Genomic DNA, 19,013 nt, shown 5'->3' on the forward strand with positions numbered 1-19,013 from the left:
TAGACGACGAGTCTGGCAGGCCAGGCGGATCTATTACAGGGTCCTAAATATTTAACAGCATAGACTTAAGGTTTCGACACTCGACCCGTTTTAATTCTCCTGTTTCTATAACTGTAGGATTTGTAATTATGTGGAAAAATGCTCTTGTATCGTACCAAAAAGGCCACGTATTTCATTACAATGACCAGAAGTTAACTTTCTGACTTAGACCATACTTACACAGTCATGCCACTCTGACACGGTGGTGCTGACATTCCTAACTTATCCTGTGGTAGTTATCTTGTCTGGCTCATAAAATGACTCTTAAGTTATTACAATCATATCGTAATAAAAGGTCCTGCCCCAAGTGGAGGGGTTCATGTATCTCGGGGTCTTGCTCACGAGTGAGGGAAAACTGGAACGTGAGATCGATAGGCGGATTGGTGCTGCATCTGCAGTGATGCGGGCGCTGTACCGGTCTGTCGTGGTGAAGAGAGAGCTGAGTCAAAAGGCGAAGCTCTCCATTTTCTGGCCGATCTACGTTCCTGCCCTCACCTATGGTCATGAGCTTTGGGTAGTGACCAAAAGAACGAGATTGCGGATACAAGCAGCCGAAATGAGTTTTCTCTGCAGGGTGGCTGGGCTCTCCCTTAGAGATAGGGTGAGAAGCTCGGTCATCCGGGAGGGGCTTGGAGTAGACCCGCTGCTCCTCCACGTTGAGAGGAGCCAGCCAGCTGAGGTGGCTCGGGCGTCTGGTCAGGATGCCTCCTGGTGAGGACAAGCCCTAAAGGAAGATCCAGGACCCGCTGGAGGGATGTCTTTCAGGTGGCTGGGAGAAGGAAGTCCGGGCCTCCCTGCTTAGGCTGCTGCCCCAACACCCCGACTCCAGATAGGTGGCCGAAAACGGATGGATGGATACTTATTAGGTCCTTGTAGAGAAAGAGATTTTGTGACTTTGTGCTGATTTGTCTTCAGCTGTGGTGACAGGTGGCCCTATAGACTCCAAAAGTGTGTCATCATCATAAGAGATCGACAGATTTGTTAAAACATTTGAGTTTATTTGACATTTATTGCTGTTTTAACTCTTAAAAACTAGAAATGCTTGGTACTAGAAGTTTGACGGGTAGACGGACACATTCCTCCACAACATGGACGTAATTTTTGCTGCGCCCTTGACATCTTGTCTGGATGCGACAGCGAACCTTCTAATGCTCCTTGAGCGTGACATGTTTGTGAAAAACAATGTGAGTGCTTGTGACGTGTGTTTTGAGCCGGCACCGCCGGCTGCACGTCCTGGCCCCACTTTTTCTGAAGTCAAGTTTTGACCCCTGCACTTTTTACCATCCGAAAACATTACGCTATATTAAATGGGCACTGGTTGAGCTCTAGGACCAAGCAGAAAACAACCGTTTACGTTGAAGCCTGTTTCCTATTAGAACATACTGTAAAGATCCCCCCCCCCCACCCCCACTTCTAAAGTGAAAATTACGTCCATGCTCCACAATACGTTTACTTTACAAAAAACAACTGACTAAAATTCAACAATAAGTCCTGCTGGTTCAAATAAACACAATATTACTGTATTTCCTGTTAAATGTGTGAAAATTTACAGAATACATGTTTCTGACAGATTTTAAAGATTTACAGTAAAACATTTATGAACGGATGACTCCGCCATGCTGACATCAGACCAGTAATTCACCAATTTCTACTGAGACGGGGTGCGATGGGTTTCCAGGAAGGTTCCCATAAAGCTCGGCACCTGCAGCCCAGTTGCTATGGTAATACTGCCACACCACACCTACAATACAAGTAAAAGTACAATCAGTACTATAGACAGAAGCTGCGATAGTACCTGAATGAGTACTACTCACAGTGAAAGCAGGGACGAGCGGCTGGACAAACTTTGTTTTGAAGCTATGCAGAAGACAAAGTCGATCAACGTCAACAAACAGCAGATCTCCTGAAACACAGAGACAGGTGAGCTGGGGTGGGAGGGTCGGGGTGGGTGCAACAGCTGTTTACAGTCATGGCACCGTGGTCATAGTCGCAGTAGATTCCGATTCGCCGCGGCAGCTGCCAGTCCAGCGCCTTCGCCCGGTTGTTGTGCTTGGCAGCAAGTGAACTCTGCAGCCATTGGCTGGCAAACAGACACCACGAACCAGCACTTTTCCCTAACTGGTCAAATCGCCCCAAGTTGCCCCGATAGGCCACGCCCACACTCAATGACTTCCAATCATCCAGGGGGCGGAGCTCCCAGTAGTAACAGCCCTTATTCATGTCCTGATCACCTAAGAAGAAAAGTCGGTGGATTCAGTCTTCAAATTAAAGTACGGTAAGATTCAGACTTTCAAAGTAAAGTCTAGTCGGCGTGGCGGTACCTAGCACCGTGTACGACTCTCCGGCAAATCGCTCACGTCTGACTCGACTTTCTGCCGTCTTATGTGGAGATGGAGTGGAGCCTCTGCTGGAGAAGAAGACCAAAAGAAGTTTTACGAACAGAGATGACTCACAGCACAAACAACCAATGGGGCTTAGCCGAAGCGATGACGCAGCAGGATGACAAAATCAAAGCAGCGTTTAGTGGTTCAAATGAAAATGTCTCCGAATTTTATCCAAACGAAAACTTTCAAAACCTCAAAAGTTGTTTTCAAACATTCTAAAACAGAAATACAAATAATTATGAAAATAAACAACTCAGTTTTGTTGTGTGGTGCCAGTGATGATGTCAGCAGTGATATGATTGGCTGCATGGAGTGAAATGATGATAAGAGTGACGGGCAGCGGCCAGGCAGCCATGACAGTTTCTACCTGAAGGGACTGAAGAGGCGGTACGGAGACTGAGGAGGGACAAAAAGGCAAGAGGGCACAGAGACAGAGAATCAGATCTGAAGTCAGGATTTCAGTTTCTGAGAAGCCAAAACAATAAGAACACCTGTTCAGGTGTAGTCAACCTCACCTGTTCTCACCTCTTCAGGTGTAGTCAACTTCACCTGTTCAGGTGTAGTCAACTTCACCTGTTCAGTTGCGGTAAACCTCACCTGTTCAGGTGCAGTAAACCTCACCTGTTCAGGTGTCAACTTCACTTGTTCAGTTGCGGTAAACCTCACCTGTTCAGGTGCAGTAAACCTCACCTGTTCAGGTGTAGTCAACCTCACCTGTTCAGGTGTCAACTTCACCTGTTCAGTTGCGGTAAACCTCACCTGTTCAGGTGTAGTCAACCTCACCTGTTCAGGTGCGGTAAACCTCACCTGTTCAGGTGTAGTTAACCTCACCTGTTCAGGTGCGGTAAACCTCACCTGTTCAGGGGTAGTCAACTTCACCTGTTCAGGGGTAGTCAACCTCACCTGTTCAGGGGTAGTCAACTTCACCTGTTCAGGTGTAGTCAACCTCACCTGTTCAGTTGCGGTAAACCTCACCTGTTCAGGTGTAGTTAACCTCACCTGTTCAGGTGCGGTAAACCTCACCTGTTCAGGGGTAGTCAACTTCACCTGTTCAGGTGTGGTTAACCTCAACTGTTCAGGTGTAACTGGTCCACGGGCTGAGCTGAGGCTTCAAAAGATCTGAGGTGTTACGCCCCTAACCTGAACTAGGTATGACTAGACAGTGACATCACTCATCCATTCATCAGCTGATTCTTCAAGTCAGGCTTTTCTCACCTGTTGCGGGCGCTGATACTGGGACTCACCTTTGTGAGGGCTGGCGAGTTGCTCTCTTGACTTTTATGACATCATGATATGCTCACCTGCTTTTATTGTCCTTGCTTCGAAGGCGCGCCTCATGACCTTTGACCCCCTGCGGTTCCCAGGTGATCGTGTCGCCCTGAACCTTCAGCTCAGCGTGAGCCGTTGCAGCATCAAAGCCAAAGTTAAACGCTGACGAGACACAATAACGAGAAAGTTGTGACACTTCCTGTTTTCTCAGCCTCATTCTTTCCTGTGGGAGTTTACCTCTGGTTTCCATGGCAACAGGCTCTGAAAACTCTCCAGCAGCTGCTTTGTTTCTTGCTCGAACTCGAACAACAACGAACAGTGTATCAAATTTCAGACCTTCAAAATAAAAGCAAATGTTGCTAAGCAAGAAGTAGAATCAAGGCGAAGACCACGAGGTGATTAGAGCAGAGCTCGGTGTCTTAGCAGACTAGTGAACCTGCAGCCTCACCTGAGATCGTGACCTCTGTATTTCTAATGTCACAGATTTTTTCCCAGCATGCTCCTGTGACTCTCAGCGGGTTGTCACAGTTTGTTTTTCGGTATTCCAGTTCATAGCGTTCAATTGGTCCGCCGTCTTCAGCTGTCTCACCGATCGGTTGCCAAGCTACAGTGATGGCGTTATCGCGGACAGCACATCGTGATGTGTCAATCTCTGGAGATCCAGGAACTAAAAACAGAAGACTCGGGTTTTGATGGTAGCTACACTCTGTCCTAACAACTAATTATCTGGTTTCCACGGTAACCAGGTACACGGGAACATCCACCTAAATAACAAAAAGTCTACAACAAAAGTAAAAGCGCTCCATTGAATTTCTGTTACTTTTGTTAACAAACAACACGATAAAATACACAATCCAAGGGGCGTGGCCTCTGACCTGGCAGGAAGTAAAGGCGCTGAAGCCCCGCCCTTTCTGTGCTGAAGTCAACAGTATATTGGGACATGTTCTCTGAAACCATCGGCCGAGTAGTCAAACGGAATGCTGGAGCCATTGTTACCCTGGCAACAGTAGGGGGCGGTGCCAGGGTTATGTTAGTGGGTGGGGTTTCCATGCAAACAGAATTAACTGTGATTGGTTAGTCTGAGTTATTTGTGTCGGCAGGAATGTTAGTGATCCAAAGATAAACAAACAGCAAATCAATACAAACAACATGAAAATCAGTGCCGTACCGCTCTTTGATTTGTTTTGCTGCCTGAAAGAGAAACAAATTCAGCTGTTGTTTGTTTTGTTTACAAAAAATCGTTTTCTGCAGTCGGATGTCATACCGTGAAAAATTCTTCTTCGTTGGTAACGGACAGTGTTTGATTTGCGAACTCCAGCAGCTCCTCACAGGACAGAAGAGCATTCCTTCCCTCCAAAAGCTGTCGCTGCAAATCCCAACAGGAGACTAAACAAACAGTAAACAACAACAAACTTAAACATTAAGACTTGTTCACCTCAAGCTCCGCCTCCTTTCTCTGCTTCTCTTTATTGATGATGTCTCCCAGTTCAGCTCCTCTTTCCTTCAGCGCAGAGCTTAGCTTCTCAAGCTCCTCCTCCAGCTCTGACATCACTTTACAAGACTCCTCCTGATTGGTCATTGATTTAACTGCCTTAGTTAAAAAGTTGATTAAATTAATTTCACCCCTCCCCCCCACCCCACCCCAGCCAATGAGCTGCTGACCTGCAGGCCTGCCACAGTGTTATCGACTGATTCCAGGAAGTGATGAAGCTCCTCATTCTTACTGGCTAATGTGCTGATGATGCGTCGCAGAGCTTCCTGTTGATTACACACACACACACACACACACACACACACACACACTTCACTGCTACAGCAAATCTACAGAACAATAAACACGTGACAGAACTTTCAGCCTTGCTGTCGGCCATCATCCCTAGGCCACGTCTGCTGGAACCGGAAACCCGTGATGTCAGAGGAAACAAGCTAGCGCTAAACACCAGTCGCCGTTTTCTAGGTCCATACATCTGTTGTTGTCCCGTGGCTTCAGACGGTCTTTCTGGGACTCTGGTAGTTTGCCCTAAAGCTGAAGTGGTAGCAGCCAGCTGTTTCTCCCTCTCCGATGTTACTGAGGAGAACCTCTCAAACTAGTGGTGTTCTGGTGCTGAACACGTGTATGATGAGGGGAGGAGCCAGGGAAGTGCAGCCAGATGGTCCAATGGTTGGTTTGGGTCTGAAACATGTTTCTGGTACGTTTTAGAAGACACACCATGCCGGCATATGTATTGAAAATGAAAGTAAACACGGACAATAAGTTTTCTTTTTGAACAACATCAGCTGAGACGGCAAACTAGAGCGTCTCTGTTAGAGCTGAAGCTTAGATCACCACGGGGACTGATAAGGACCGACGCCTTCAGGGGCGGCTTGTTAAAAAACCTAACCATCGCGGCTTCAATGGCAATAAAAAGCAAGTTCTCTTTCTTAACATTCGTTTCGATGTCTCACTATGGGATACGCCCCTCCGCGGATTCCTCAGAAGCACTTATCTCAATACGCCAATCCTGATTGGCCAGTGACCGTGACGTACGCGTCCCCCTGCTACTATAAGTAGCAAGCGTCCCAACGTACGCACTATTCAATCACCTCTTCTCGCTTCGGTGGTCGCTTATCTCTGAGGTAAGTTAGCTCAACTGCTCACAGACGGAGCCTTCTAATATTCTCTCCGTCGCCGAACGTTAACTTACCGTCCTTCTGTCCTGACCTTCACCATAGGCTCGGGGCATAACGAGCAGCTTCACACTCCAGTGCATCTGTTCGTTCTATGCTAACACACCAGTTAGCCAACATGGAAGCCGCTCTTCCCTCCAGAGGAGTCGACGGCGCAGGAGCTCGCCTCTGTACCTGTGGGAAGAAAATCTCAAGCAAAGACCCGCACAGGGTCTGCTCGAGCTGCCTCGGGCTGGAACACGCCCAGCTGGCATTGGAAGACCCCGGGTCATGTGAGAGCTGCGCTTGCTTCACCCTGAAGAGCCTTCGCCGGCGGCTAGCGCGCCAAGCTAGCCTGTCGGGGAAGGACCCTTGCCTGCCGGCCCCTGGGCCACCGCCTGGGGACGCCAGCGAACATGTCCTCCTGGAGCCGGAACCGTGTGCCGCACTCAGCTGGGGCTCACAGCTCGAACTGGCCGGTCCGAGCCACCCCGCCGAGGACGTGTTGGAGTTGGACTACGGAGACGACGAGGACACCTCGGAACTCCTCATTTCAGAGGAGGACGAGGAGGATGACGTCTTTCTCCCCATCGCTCAGGCCTCCATGCCTAGCTTTCCGTCCTCTCCCAGGGATGGAGCGGCTTCTCCGGCCGCCCACCTGGACATGCAGTCAGTCTGCCGACGCGCTGCGACCAGGCTCAACATCCCTTGGTCCACCGTGGTCACTGAGGCTGTCAGATCCCGCTACGAGGGAAAGAAGCTGCCTCAGGCCACGAGGGCGGCAAAGCCCCTCCTTCCCGCCTTCCCGGAGCTACTCCAAGAAGTGAGGTCCTCCTGGGACAAACACCCGTTCAGCTCCAGGTCTCCTGTCCAAGGAGCCTCCTCGCTGGACTTCGAAGGGATGGAGAAGGCTGGCATGCTTCGCATGCCGCCGATGGAACCGCTGGTTGCAGCCCACCTGCACCCACGGCTCTCGGCGACTTCCTCCAGGCCTCCCGCTCTCCCTGCGAAGGCGGACCGCTTCCAGTCGGCGCTGAACGAGAGGGCGTACAAGGCTGCCACCATCTCGGTCCGAACTTTGAATGTCTCCTCCATGCTCTCGGCGTACCAAGCCGAGCTCTGTGAGGACATGAATACGAAGCCGGACCCGGAGGTGTGGGAGGAAATCACCGTACTGACCGACATCTGCCTGCGTGTGCAGCGCTGCGCGGTCCATGCTACGGCTAAAGCTATGGGCATGATGGTGCTTCAAGAACGTGCACGATGGCTGAACCTCACCAACCTCTCTGAGAGAGAGAAGGAGGACATTTTGGACATGCCAATCGTGCCTGAAGACATTTTTGGCTCTGCCCTGGCATCAATGCAGCAACGGTGTGCGGCCAAAAAGAAAGAGGATGAAGCCCTTCATCTCTGCCTTCCCCGTAAACCCTCACCGGCGCTGCCGGCTCGGCCGAACCTGCCTCAGGCAGCTGCCCGAGCCCAGCCTCAGTTCCGGATCCCAAAGCGCCCGAAGCCTCAAGCTGTCCAACCAGCTCCTTCGGGCTCAGAGCCTCGACCAGTTTGGCCTCAGGGATCCGGCAACCAAGCTGCTCCGCCACCGGGACAACCCACCCGACCCGGCGGTCAGCAGGTGAGGAGGAAGAAGTGGGCAGCCTGTCGGAGTTCTTCCCTCCCGACGCTGCAGCTGGCGGTTCCCCGTTCGCCAGCTCCTCCTGTTCGATGTTGCCATGGTGCTTTCTCCCCCCCCTCACGGAACCCCTCCGGCAGAGTTCCCGAGCGGTCCAGGGTGGGGCCAGGACGTGCAGCCGGCGGTGCCGGCTCAAAACACACGTCACAAGCACTCACATTGTTTTTCACAAACATGTCACGCTCAAGGAGCATTAAAAGGTTCGCTGTCGCATCCAGACAAGATGTCAAGGGCGCAGCAAAAATCAATAAAAATGTATGGCGTTTAAAGCGTGCCACAACCCGTGCACGCGCATTGGGTCCACAGCGCGCGTGTGAACGGGACTCGCGAGCGCAAATATACATGGCGAGAGGTCATTTGTGCACTGAGAGGGAGCAAACTGTGTCTGTGAGCGCACAAGGATGTGCACAAGTGACAAACCTGCGTGCGCGCGTTGTCAACGAGCACACGGCAGAGGAAAACGTGCGCGCGCGGCAGCCTCTGTGCGCGCTCGGCAGCCTCTCTGCGCGCTCGGTTTCTGACTCCTGCTCGCTCGGCTGTAAGGGTTTTGGCACTCTGGAGGCGTGGCCTGTGGCAGATCTTCTCTGTCCTCTGATTGGTTAGTGTACCCCGCACTTTACCCTCTACCTATCTATACAAAAAAGTCTGCTATTCAAGCAGTTGCTGGCATAGCTCAGTTGGAAGAGCGGGTGACTCTCGCCCCGGAGGATCCGGGTTCGAGGCCGGGCAAGGAAAATGCAGTAGATGTCATGTAAATTTTTCTTAATTTCAGGTATTTTACAGTTGTGACCGTTCAACTGTCATTAAACGTCCGAATGTTTGCTGGGCAGTGTTTTAAAAAGTGCACATAAGCTAGATGGTTTTAACCATAGAAAATTACATTTTTTGTGATACTGGAAAAATACATACTGAAATAAAACTACTGATTGAAAACTTTATGACTGTGGTTGTACAATATATGACTCACTAATACACTGCAAACTCCCTTAGAGTGGGGCTTCCAGAGAGAGAGAGAGAGAGACAGAGAGAGAAAAGTTCTTGCCTCATTAATGAATTGTTTATTTTTTTCAGTATTTAATTGACAAATTATCCTTTCAAATAATTAATTGATGAGTTACATAATTGTCCATTTAGAATTGTTGAATGGACTGAGTCAAGTTTGGTGCACTTTATATATTTCAAAACATGTTTTTTATTTTATTTTAATGATGCATATAAATAATTTAAATGTTAATTTAATGAAATATTTCTATTTTTTCATTACCTCACCCTTGTTTTGACAAAAACGGGACCTTGCTGGATAATATCATGGAGAAACTATTTGTTCACAGTACATGGCTCAGTGAGGATCTGTGTAAAGGAGGAGATACTCAGAAATCTGTCTGCAGATTGTTACAACCCAGACTGGAAGTGGCGGGCTGTAATAAGAAAGGAGACCAAACAGAGGAGTGGGGGTTCAACAACTGATTTATTTAACAAAAGTAAGGATTTACTAAAGCAAGTTAGTGAACAGAAAATGGCCATCTCAAGGTTTTACTCGGATGTCCCTCAGCAGGGTGCAGCACTGTTGAAGGTCATCTGAATGAAAGCTTGATATGCAGTTTCTTTATGAAAGTGTGTAAATATACAGTATGGTTGCCGTACATATGTTGAGGTTCTCAGACATCAGGCTTCTTTGCCCAGGCCTTCACTAGTGGGCTATTTTAAAAGTTGGTAAGGAGAAAAACCACAGCATATAGCTGATTGTTTACAAATGCAAGGAGGGGAATAACAATCAAAATGCTTGTGTTCTTGGACCAGATGAATGGAGCGCTCCACATGCACTCAGAGATGTTATGGCTTCTGTTTCTATAACTTCACATGCAGACATTTGAGGTTTGCCAGAAAGGAAAGCTGGCCTGTACACTTTGCAGGGCACAATGTCATCAATGCAGAAACCCCTGTCTACCAAGATGACCATCTCTAGTTGTAGCATTTTCAACACACCAGATTCCCAGGTTGGTCGCTGATAGTTCCAGCATACAGTGCTGAGACAAAGGTCACTGGCCTATGTGGCACAATCCAAATGAGCCTCTTCAGAGTGCAGTTGAACTTGAGGAAAATATATGACTCTGGAAGAGAGGGGAATATGGCCATTGACACCTCAGATCAGTGCAGTCAAGATTTACTGGTGTTTGGGTAGTCCTGAACGTGTTGTGATGCCCCCACCATCTCATTGGGTTTTCATTTGTGTTTAATTGTGTTTTTCTTCTGTTGTAGGCAGCTGGTTAAGCAGCCTTGGAGGCACCTGGGCTCAGGGTGTGGTGCTGCCTACAAAGCCTACTGTTTTTCTGCTTTTACTGGGTCTCTCCTGTGTGGTGGAGAGTCCTCACTGGCCATTTTCTGTTCACTAACTTGCTTTAGTAAATCCTTACTTTTGTTAAATAAATCAGTTGTTGAACCCCCACTCCTCTGTTTGGTCTCCTTTCTTATTACAGCCCGCCACTTCCAGTCTGGGTTGTAACAATCTGCAGACAGATTTCTGAGTATCTCCTCCTTTACACAGATCCTCACTGAGCCATGTACTGTGAACAAATAGTTTCTCCATGATATTATCCAGCAAGGTCCCGTTTTTGTCAAAACAAGGGTGAGGTAATGAAAAAATAGAAATATTTCATTAAATTAACATTTAAATTATTTATATGCATCATTAAAAAAAAAAAAAAAACATGTTTTGAAATATATAAAGTGCACCAAACTTGACTCAGTCCATTCAACAATTCTAAATGGACAATTATGTAACTCATCAATTAATTATTTGAAAGGATAATTTGTCAATTAAATACTGAAAAAAATAAACAATTCATTAATGAGGCAAGAACTTTTCTCTCTCTGTCTCTCTCTCTGTCTCTCTCTCTCTCTCTCTCTCTCTCTCTCTCTCTCTCTGGAAGCCCCACTCTAAGGGAGTTTGCAGTGTATTAGTGAGTCATATATTGTACAACCACAGTCATAAAGTTTTCAATCAGTAGTTTTATTTCAGTATGTATTTTTCCAGTATCACAAAAAATGTAATTTTATATGGTTAAAACCATCTAGCTTATGTGCACTTTTTAAAACACTGCCCAGCAAACATTCGGACGTTTAATGACAGTTGAACGGTCACAACTGTAAAATACCTGAAATTAAGAAAAATTAACATGACATCTACTGTATTTTCCTTGCCCGGCCTCGAACCTGGATCCACCGGGGCGAGAGTCACCCGCTCTTCCAACTGAGCTATGCCAGCGACTACTTGACTAGCAGACTTTTTTATATAGATAGGTAGAGGGTAAAGTGCGGGGTACACTAACCAATCAGAGGACAGAGAAGATCTGCCACAGGCCACGCCTCCAGAGTGCCAAAACCCTTACAGCCGAGCGAGCAGGAGTCAGAAACCGAGCGCGCAGAGAGGCTGCCGAGCGCGCACAGAGGCTGCCGCGCGCGCACGTTTTCCTCTGCCGTGTGCTCGTTGACCACGCGCGCACGCAGGTTTGTCACTTGTGCACATCCTTGTGCGCTCACAGACACAGTTTGCTCCCTCTCAGTGCACAAATGACCTCTCGCCATGTATATTTCCGCTCGCGAGTCCCGTTCACACGCGCGCTGCCATGTATATTTTCGCTCGCGAGTCCCGTTCACACGCGCGCTGTGGACCCAATGCGCGTGCACGGGTTTTGACAGGGGTATGACGCGATAACCTCTCGCCATGTATATTTCCGCTCGCGAGTCCCGTTCACACGCGCGCTGCCATGTATATTTTCGCTCGCGAGTCCCGTTCACACGCGCGCTGTGGACCCAATGCGCGTGCACGGGTTTTGACAGGGGTATGACGCGATAAAAATGTCACCCATGAGCGGTTCCAGGCGGGGGCGGCCCCTGGCGGACTTTCCCGCCAGCCACGGGTCGTCCCCGTAAGCCTGGGCCGTCAAAGCACAAAGCCCCCGCGCATGCGCAGTGGCTGCCACGAGCACCGCTGCCCCACAACCTCTGGAGGGAGCTGCTGCTCCGTGTGTCACGGCTGTGTCACCGCTCTCCACTCACATAGAGGAATGGACAGCGGTTTCTGCTTCACGTTGGGTGCTGAGAACTTTTTCGAGGGGTTACAGGCTCCAATTTGCTTCTGTTCCTCCTCGATTCTCCGGCGTAGTGTTCTCCCACGCCCAGGGGTCGTCAGCTCACATCCTACAGGGAGAAATCTCCTCCCTGCTGGAGAAGGGAGCGATATGCATTGTGCCTCCCGATCGGTCTCAGAGCGGTTTCTACTCCAGGTACTTCCTGGTCCCGAAGTGGGGAGGGACCGGGATTCGCCCGATCCTGGATCTGAGGGCCCTGAACCGATGCCTCAGAAAGTACAGATTCAAAATGCTCACGCTCTCATCCCTTTTGCGTCTGATTCACCAGAGCAACTGGTTCACCTCAATCGACCTGAGGGACGCATACTTTCATGTTCCCGTGTACCCTCCACACAGGAAATTTCTGAGGTTTGCCTTTCAGGGAGTGTGTTACGAATACACCGTGCTCCCATTCGGCCTCTCGCTGAGCCCGAGGGTGTTTGTCAGGTGTACGGAGGCGGCGATCGCCCCTCTGAGAGGGAGGGGCATTCGGCTGGCCACGTATTTAGACGACTGGCTCCTGCTGGCACGGTCCAGAGAGGAGACAGCGTCAAACACGCTGGTTGTGATCCCTCACTTGTGTGGTCTGGGTTTCAGAATAAACTGGCAGAAAAGCGCTTTACTCCCCTCCCAGAAAATAACCTTTCTAGGTCTAAATCTGGACTCAGGGGCGTTCACGGCCTGTCTCTCGGCACCGCGCGTGAACGCGCTCTCGTTCTGCCTGGAGCGCTTCCGCCTACACAGTTCGGTGCTGTTTGCGTTATGCCTCAGGCTTTTGGGTCTCATGGCGTCGGCTATTTCAGTGGTACCACTCGGCCGTCTACACATGAGAGATTCTCAACGCTGGGTGGCTTCTCTGGGTCTCTCTCCAGTGCGCCAGAGAGCGCGCAGGGTGACGGTCTCTGCAGCGTGCGTCGCGGCGCTCCGCTGTTGGCGTCACCCCTCCCTCTTGGCACGGGGGTGCCTTTGGGGTTGGTTCTTGTGAGGAAAGTGGTCACGACAGATGCGAGCCTGTCAGGTTGGGGGGGGGGGGGGGGGGAGCTCCTGGAGGGTCGCTCTGTCAGGGGTGTGTGGAGCAGAGAGCTCTGGGGGACACACATAAATTATCTGGTACTCCTCGTGGTCTTTCTAGCCCTGAGGCGCTTCCTGCCTTTTCTCTCCGGCCATCATGTCCTAGTGAGAACAGACAACACCATGACTGTGGCTTATATAAACCACCAGGGGGGGCTGCGCTCCATGCGGTTACACACGCTGGCACGCAGACTGATCCTATGGTGCAGCAGGCATCTCCTCTCACACGGGTGTTCTGAATCGGGGGGCGTATCTGTTGTCCAGAGGGACACCCCTGTACGGGGATTGGAGCCTGCATCCAGCAGTGTTGGAACAGATTTGGATCCGGTTCGGCACAGCCGTAAAGGATCTTTTTGCCTCCAAGGAGAATGCTCACTGTCCTCTGCGCGACCGTGACGCTCCACTCGGCGTGGACGCGCTGGCGCACGACTGGCCACGGGGACTGCTTTACGCTTTTCCCCCAGTGGCCCTGATACCACCCACCTTGCTGAGGGTACGAACCCAGATCCACACTCTCATTCTGGTGGCCCCATACTGGCCAGCCATGCATTGGGTGGCGGACATTTTCCAGCTCCTGGAGGGCCAACCTTGGAAACTTCCGCTTCGCAGGGACCTGATGTCCCAAGCGGGAGGCTCGATCTTCCACCCTCATCCAGAACGGCTGGCCCTGTGGGCCTGGCCCCTGAGGGGTGCGGGCTAGTGTCAGCAGAGCTGCCCCAGGCAGTCATTCGAACCATACAGAATACTAGGGCCCCCTCCACTAGGTCCCTATATGACTGTAAATGGAGGGTGTTTGAAGCCTGGTGTGAGGGCAGGGAGGTCTCACCCTTCCAATGCCCGGTGAACGTCATTCTGTCTTTCCTGCAAGACTTGTTGGATGGGAAGAAGGCTTTCTCCACCATTAAAGTGTACCTAGCAGCCATTTCCGCCCGACACTTGGGTTTTGGGAAGAAACTGGCAGGTCAACACCCCCTGGTGTGTAGCTTCATAAGGGGCGCGCGCAGGCTTCTCCCTGTGTCTCGACCCCTGGTGCCCTCATGGGATCTGTCCTTGGTGCTGTCGGCCCTCTCCGGGCCTCCATTTGAACCTATGGACGGCCTGGACCTTAAGATCCTGTCTCTTAAGGTGGTGCTACTCCTGGCTTTGGTATCTGCAAAGCGAGTTAGTGACTTACAGGCTCTCTCTGTGCACCCATCCTGCACCCAGTTTGCACCCGGTGACATGAAGGTGTCCCTGAAGCCCAATCCTGCCTTTGTGCCTAAGGTGGTGGGCTCCTTTTCACCTATTATCCTCACAGCTTTCTACCCGCCACCCTTCTCCTCTCCTGAGGAGGAGCGGTGGCACAAGCTGTGTCCGATTCGCGCGCTCAAGGAGTATGTGAATCGGACGGAGAACCTTCGCAGGGGGGACCAGCTTTTTGTGTCATGGGGTGGGCCTCGTAAGGGGAAACCCGTCACAAAGCAGAGGCTTTCCCACTGGATTGTGGAGGCTATTTCTATGGCTTACTCCTGTCAGGGCATTCAGGCTCCTGTTGGGCTCAGGGCCCATTCTACTAGGGGCCTGTCTGCTTCTTGGGCCCTTTTTCGGGGGCTGTCAATCCAGGAGATTTGTGCTGCAGCAAGTTGGGCTTCTCCACTTGCATTTGCACACTTCTATAAGCTTGATGTTTCGGTCCCTGCAATGACTCACACGATTCTGAGTGTGGGGTCTTTGGCGGGCCAAGCCGTATCCCTGTAGGTTGGTGATCGCTGGATAAGCTGTCTGGCAATACGGGAGTCTCCATATCCCATAGTGAGACATCGAAACAAATGTTAAGAAAGAGAACTTTAGGTTACTGTCGTAACCCCGGTTCTCTGAGTAACATGAGTGAGATGTCTCACCAGACAACCCTTCTTGCTGGGCGAAGCGAGAAGAGGTGTTTATCTTGAATAGTGCGTACGTTGGGACGCTTGCTACTTATAGTAGCAGGGGGACGCGTACGTCACGGTCACTGGCCAATCAGGATTGGCGTATTGAGATAAGTGCTTCTGAGGAATCCGCGGAGGGGCGTATCCCATAGTGAGACATCTCACTCATGTTACTCAGAGAACCGGGGTTACGACAGTAACCTAAAGTTATGTCCAAGAGAAATGGAAGTCCATGGCATCGCAGAGACCGCCCACATACCCCCTTTATGCCGCCATCGCCTGAACTTTTATAAAAAGGAAACGGTTGCACCACATTACCGCCATGGTCTGACCACTTATAAACGACCTGAGGGTCCCTGATGCCGCCAGGCGTTGCAGCAAATAGACGGCATTGTTTTGTAAAAACGGCAACAGGTGGAGGTTTCTAGACAGTTGCAAGAGAACCACTTTATTTTCTCTTTTCCTCCTGAAAACAGGATTTGAACTTTGCTGAACTTACAGCCCTTTTCTCTCAGTTTTCTCCGTTTCTGGTTCCATGACGTCACTCTCGTGAAGCGCATTTGTAGTCCTGGACAAATATCGTTCTCCTATTCGAAAATCATCAGATGAAAAGAGAAACGGCTTCAAGAAACAAAAGAAGTCCAGTTGCCCTCATTTGAACCCTTTTGGACTACCGTGACCTGGATGACTGAGAACCTTCACCAGCAGATACGTTATAGGTAGAAACTGGATCTTTTTTCTAAGTTTAGGGTTTCCGGGGAACCCGACAAGCTGCCAGGAGAACCAGCTCCCCCTTAGCGCTCTTGTAATTCCAACCCTGTCCAGGGGTGGACTGAGACCAAAACTCGGCCCTGGCATTTTTACGAATCATTGGCCCTCAGTCGGCCCTCCCCATTGGGAGAGTGATGGGGGTGGGGGGAGTTGCCATCCGCAGACTCGTCTCTAGGCTGAATGTGAGATCCAATATTGACTGGGACTGTTAAATTACAAGCAGGGCCAGACCACTGCGACCAGGAGCCCTGGCCTTCCAGATCAGCTCATTCTCCATGGGCGGAGATAAGCAGAATTAGCTACATGCTAACGCGGTAAAACAACTCCTACGTCATCGCCCTACTGTGTTTTTCTTGCTAAAAACGCCAGGAGAAACTCTGTTAGCTTCGGATTACCATGTAGCTAATGTTCTGCAGATCACCAACTGTGGAGTATGTCGGCCAAAGCTGGACAAGTAGCCCACTTGGCTAAGCGGCCCACCGGGACAGTGCCAGAATGCCAGTCCACCCCTGCCTGTATCCAAATCTGGATTGGGAAGTTACACCCGAGCCGAGTCTGAAACCACATGATTGGATTGGGACATCCCTGAGTTTTCTCCGCAGGGTGGCTGGGCTCTCTCTTAGAGATAGGGTGAGAAACTCGGTCATCCGGGAGGGGCTCAGAGTAGATCTGCGGCTCCTCTACATCCACTCATTTAATAGAAAAACTACGCATGTTCAAAATTACTTAGACTTTTGATGCTGAAGCCCTCCTCCCCTTTTCATCTAATGATCGTGGCTAACAGAAATCCTCCAGAATGTGTCTGCTCTTCTCCGGAGCGGTAAGTCTTGTGTGAAAGCGTGCATACGCGAATGCGCACACGCTCGTTAACACAGGGGGAGGGAGGTAGGAGGTTGAGGTCTGCAAGCCCATGCCTCTTTCAGAAGCGTTTTCCCAAAAGGAAGTGTGGATGAAGTCTCCGCCCATACTTGACTCCCACTTTAAAGAAAATCTGAGGTTTTTAACGTGGACACGGGGTAGGATTGTTTGTTTTCAGAACCAAAATCAGTACTTTTGTTAAATATTTCATTTCTGTACTCGTAGAGGATTGGCCAGGAGCTCTCAGCTGGTCTTAGCTCCACCATCCCCCGGCCCCAGTCCACCCTGGAACCCATGAGCCAACCAGAAAGGGAGGTACAGCCCTGCTACCCGTATCACCTTGGCAACAGTACCGCCTCCTGCCTCCCTCAATAACCATAACTGCTATTTTGTCCGTCTGTAAGAAACGGGACTGCTGGACCGTTTCTCCAGGTTCCTCCCAGACCGAAAGGTCTCCTGTCCATCACAGGGAAGAACACACCTGTCCAGGTCTCCTGCCCCTGTGATGGACAGGTCTCCTGGCTGAAGCGCGCTAGGGTTGAACTGGTACTTCCGGTTGTTAAGGTAACTGGAGCAGGTGTGATCCACTGATTCGGAGATGAACGTTTGTGATTAGTTAAGCCAGATCTAACCGGATCTACTCCATTGTATCACGCGACTCCCGCAGCCCTTAGGTCGTCACCAGATAGGTGACTGCTGCCTGGGACACGTAGTAACCATGGCGACCAATTTATCGATTAGTATTAGTTAGCTGACCGATCAGAGATTCGTAGTCTTAGCTGCTAGCATAGCACCTCCTCATGAACGATCAATCAGAACTCACCTTCTGGTGTTCCATCACCGATACTGGAACGAGAGGACACACCAGCGCCTACGTCACAGAGCGGCTACGCATCACTTCCTGTATAGCCTATCAAAATAAAGGTCTTTGTCCATGTATTTCCTGTAGGAGCTGCAAACCAGCTTCATCTTTATTTAACAAGCGAGATTCACATTAACCTTATTGCACAAGCCAAGAAGCTGTAAAATATTACCAATTAAACAAGAAGGCAAGTACGTCCCAGTGGTTGAGTCAGAGGACCCCAAAGACCTTTACAGTCCTTCATCCTTTCACACACAGGTGGGATGAGCCTAGGCTCCACAGGGTCCCTGACCACCAGGCCCCAGAAACTTAAGTTAGTGTTTGAACCGTTTTATTACAGAGAAGCAGAACTTTAATAAAGACAGGAACCACCATCCCACCACCACAGCTGACCAGTAGCACGCCCACTCACCTGTCAGAGCGGTTTCTAGAGACTCCTACAGGCAGATTTGGTTCAGTCCAGCAGGCACCAACCCGGTCTACTGCTATCACCCGAGTCATGCACTGCTAGGCACCGGGTCATCCAATGGATTTTCTGCATAGCTGTCAGCAGCTGTTGGTGTAAAGAACCGGAGCCACTCAGGACACTTTCTGCCTTCAACATGAAATTATGTCAAATCCTACGGACTGCTCCTTATCGAGACAGCAGCAGCTCAACAGGTGGAGCGGGTTGTCCAGAAGGTTGCAGGGTCAATCCCGGCTCCAGAGAATGCTGCTGTTGTGTCCTTGGGCAAGACTCTTACCCCACCGTAACTGCTGGTGGTGGTCGGTGCGCCCCAGGGCAGCTGTAGCTCCATGGTAGCTCAACACCACCATTGGGTGGATGATACACGGACGCTGGAAGGCGCTATACAACAGCGGGTCATTTATCACTGAAAACCTCTGCTGTAAGACTCTCAAGGACTTCATACAGAAATCAAACTTTCCAAGCACCCATACAAAACCATGAGGCCCTTATCCTGGTCCACAGCCCCACCACCCTGCAGGTTTCATCAGCCTCTTCAGCTGGTACTCATGTTCAGTCCAGACCATCTGCTGAGGACCAGAACCCAAGGGTTAGGCTTAGCTAGGCAGAACAACACACTTCTGTTCTGTTCAGGTCGGTTCTTGTCGGACTCATCACCACACTAAGTAGGAGACGTTCTCTTGGGTCTGATGAAAGATCATTGACTCAGCATGTCAGAGGCCCCGCCCACTGCATCTGGCGTTTCCATCAGAGCCCACCTACTACAAACACACAGGAGTTTGGTGCTGGACTTTATTCATCTCTTCAGTTGAACGTTTCTCAGTTGTTCTCCTGCAACAGGAAGTCATCATAACGTCCTTTCTTAAAACGTCTGCAGGTGTACGACAATAACTTACGCTTTACAGTGGTGGCTCTGAACCAGA

General features: G+C 50.3%; 1 protein-coding gene across 4 annotated transcripts; it reads right to left on the bottom strand.

Moving 5' to 3' along the window:
• Positions 1–1,538: 1,538 nt before the first annotated feature.
• fsd1l (fibronectin type III and SPRY domain containing 1-like) lies at positions 1,539–17,680 on the bottom strand. Of its 4 annotated transcripts, none has more exons than XM_015943294.3 (13): positions 17,586–17,680; positions 5,355–5,450; positions 5,128–5,259; positions 4,957–5,058; positions 4,861–4,883; positions 4,568–4,689; positions 4,141–4,359; positions 3,930–4,028; positions 3,725–3,854; positions 2,361–2,446; positions 2,016–2,270; positions 1,854–1,942; positions 1,539–1,780 (listed from the first exon to the last, which is right to left on the bottom strand). In XM_015943294.3, exons 1-13 carry the CDS (start codon positions 17,598–17,600, stop codon positions 1,688–1,690), a joined length of 1,461 nt encoding a protein of 486 aa, XP_015798780.1. In that variant the 5' UTR covers positions 17,601–17,680; the 3' UTR covers positions 1,539–1,687. The 4 variants fall into 4 exon arrangements, with proteins under 4 accessions (XP_015798780.1, XP_054600604.1, XP_054600601.1 ...); XM_054744629.2 differs by lacking the exon at positions 17,586–17,680 and adding an exon at positions 6,377–6,514 and having other exon boundaries at positions 2,361–2,443; XM_054744626.2 differs by lacking the exon at positions 17,586–17,680 and adding an exon at positions 6,377–6,514.
• Between the last annotated feature and the right edge of the window lie 1,333 nt (positions 17,681–19,013).

This window comes from Nothobranchius furzeri, chromosome 6, assembly GCF_043380555.1.
Source record: "Nothobranchius furzeri strain GRZ-AD chromosome 6, NfurGRZ-RIMD1, whole genome shotgun sequence".
In the NCBI taxonomy this organism is placed as follows: Eukaryota; Metazoa; Chordata; class Actinopteri; order Cyprinodontiformes; family Nothobranchiidae; genus Nothobranchius; species Nothobranchius furzeri.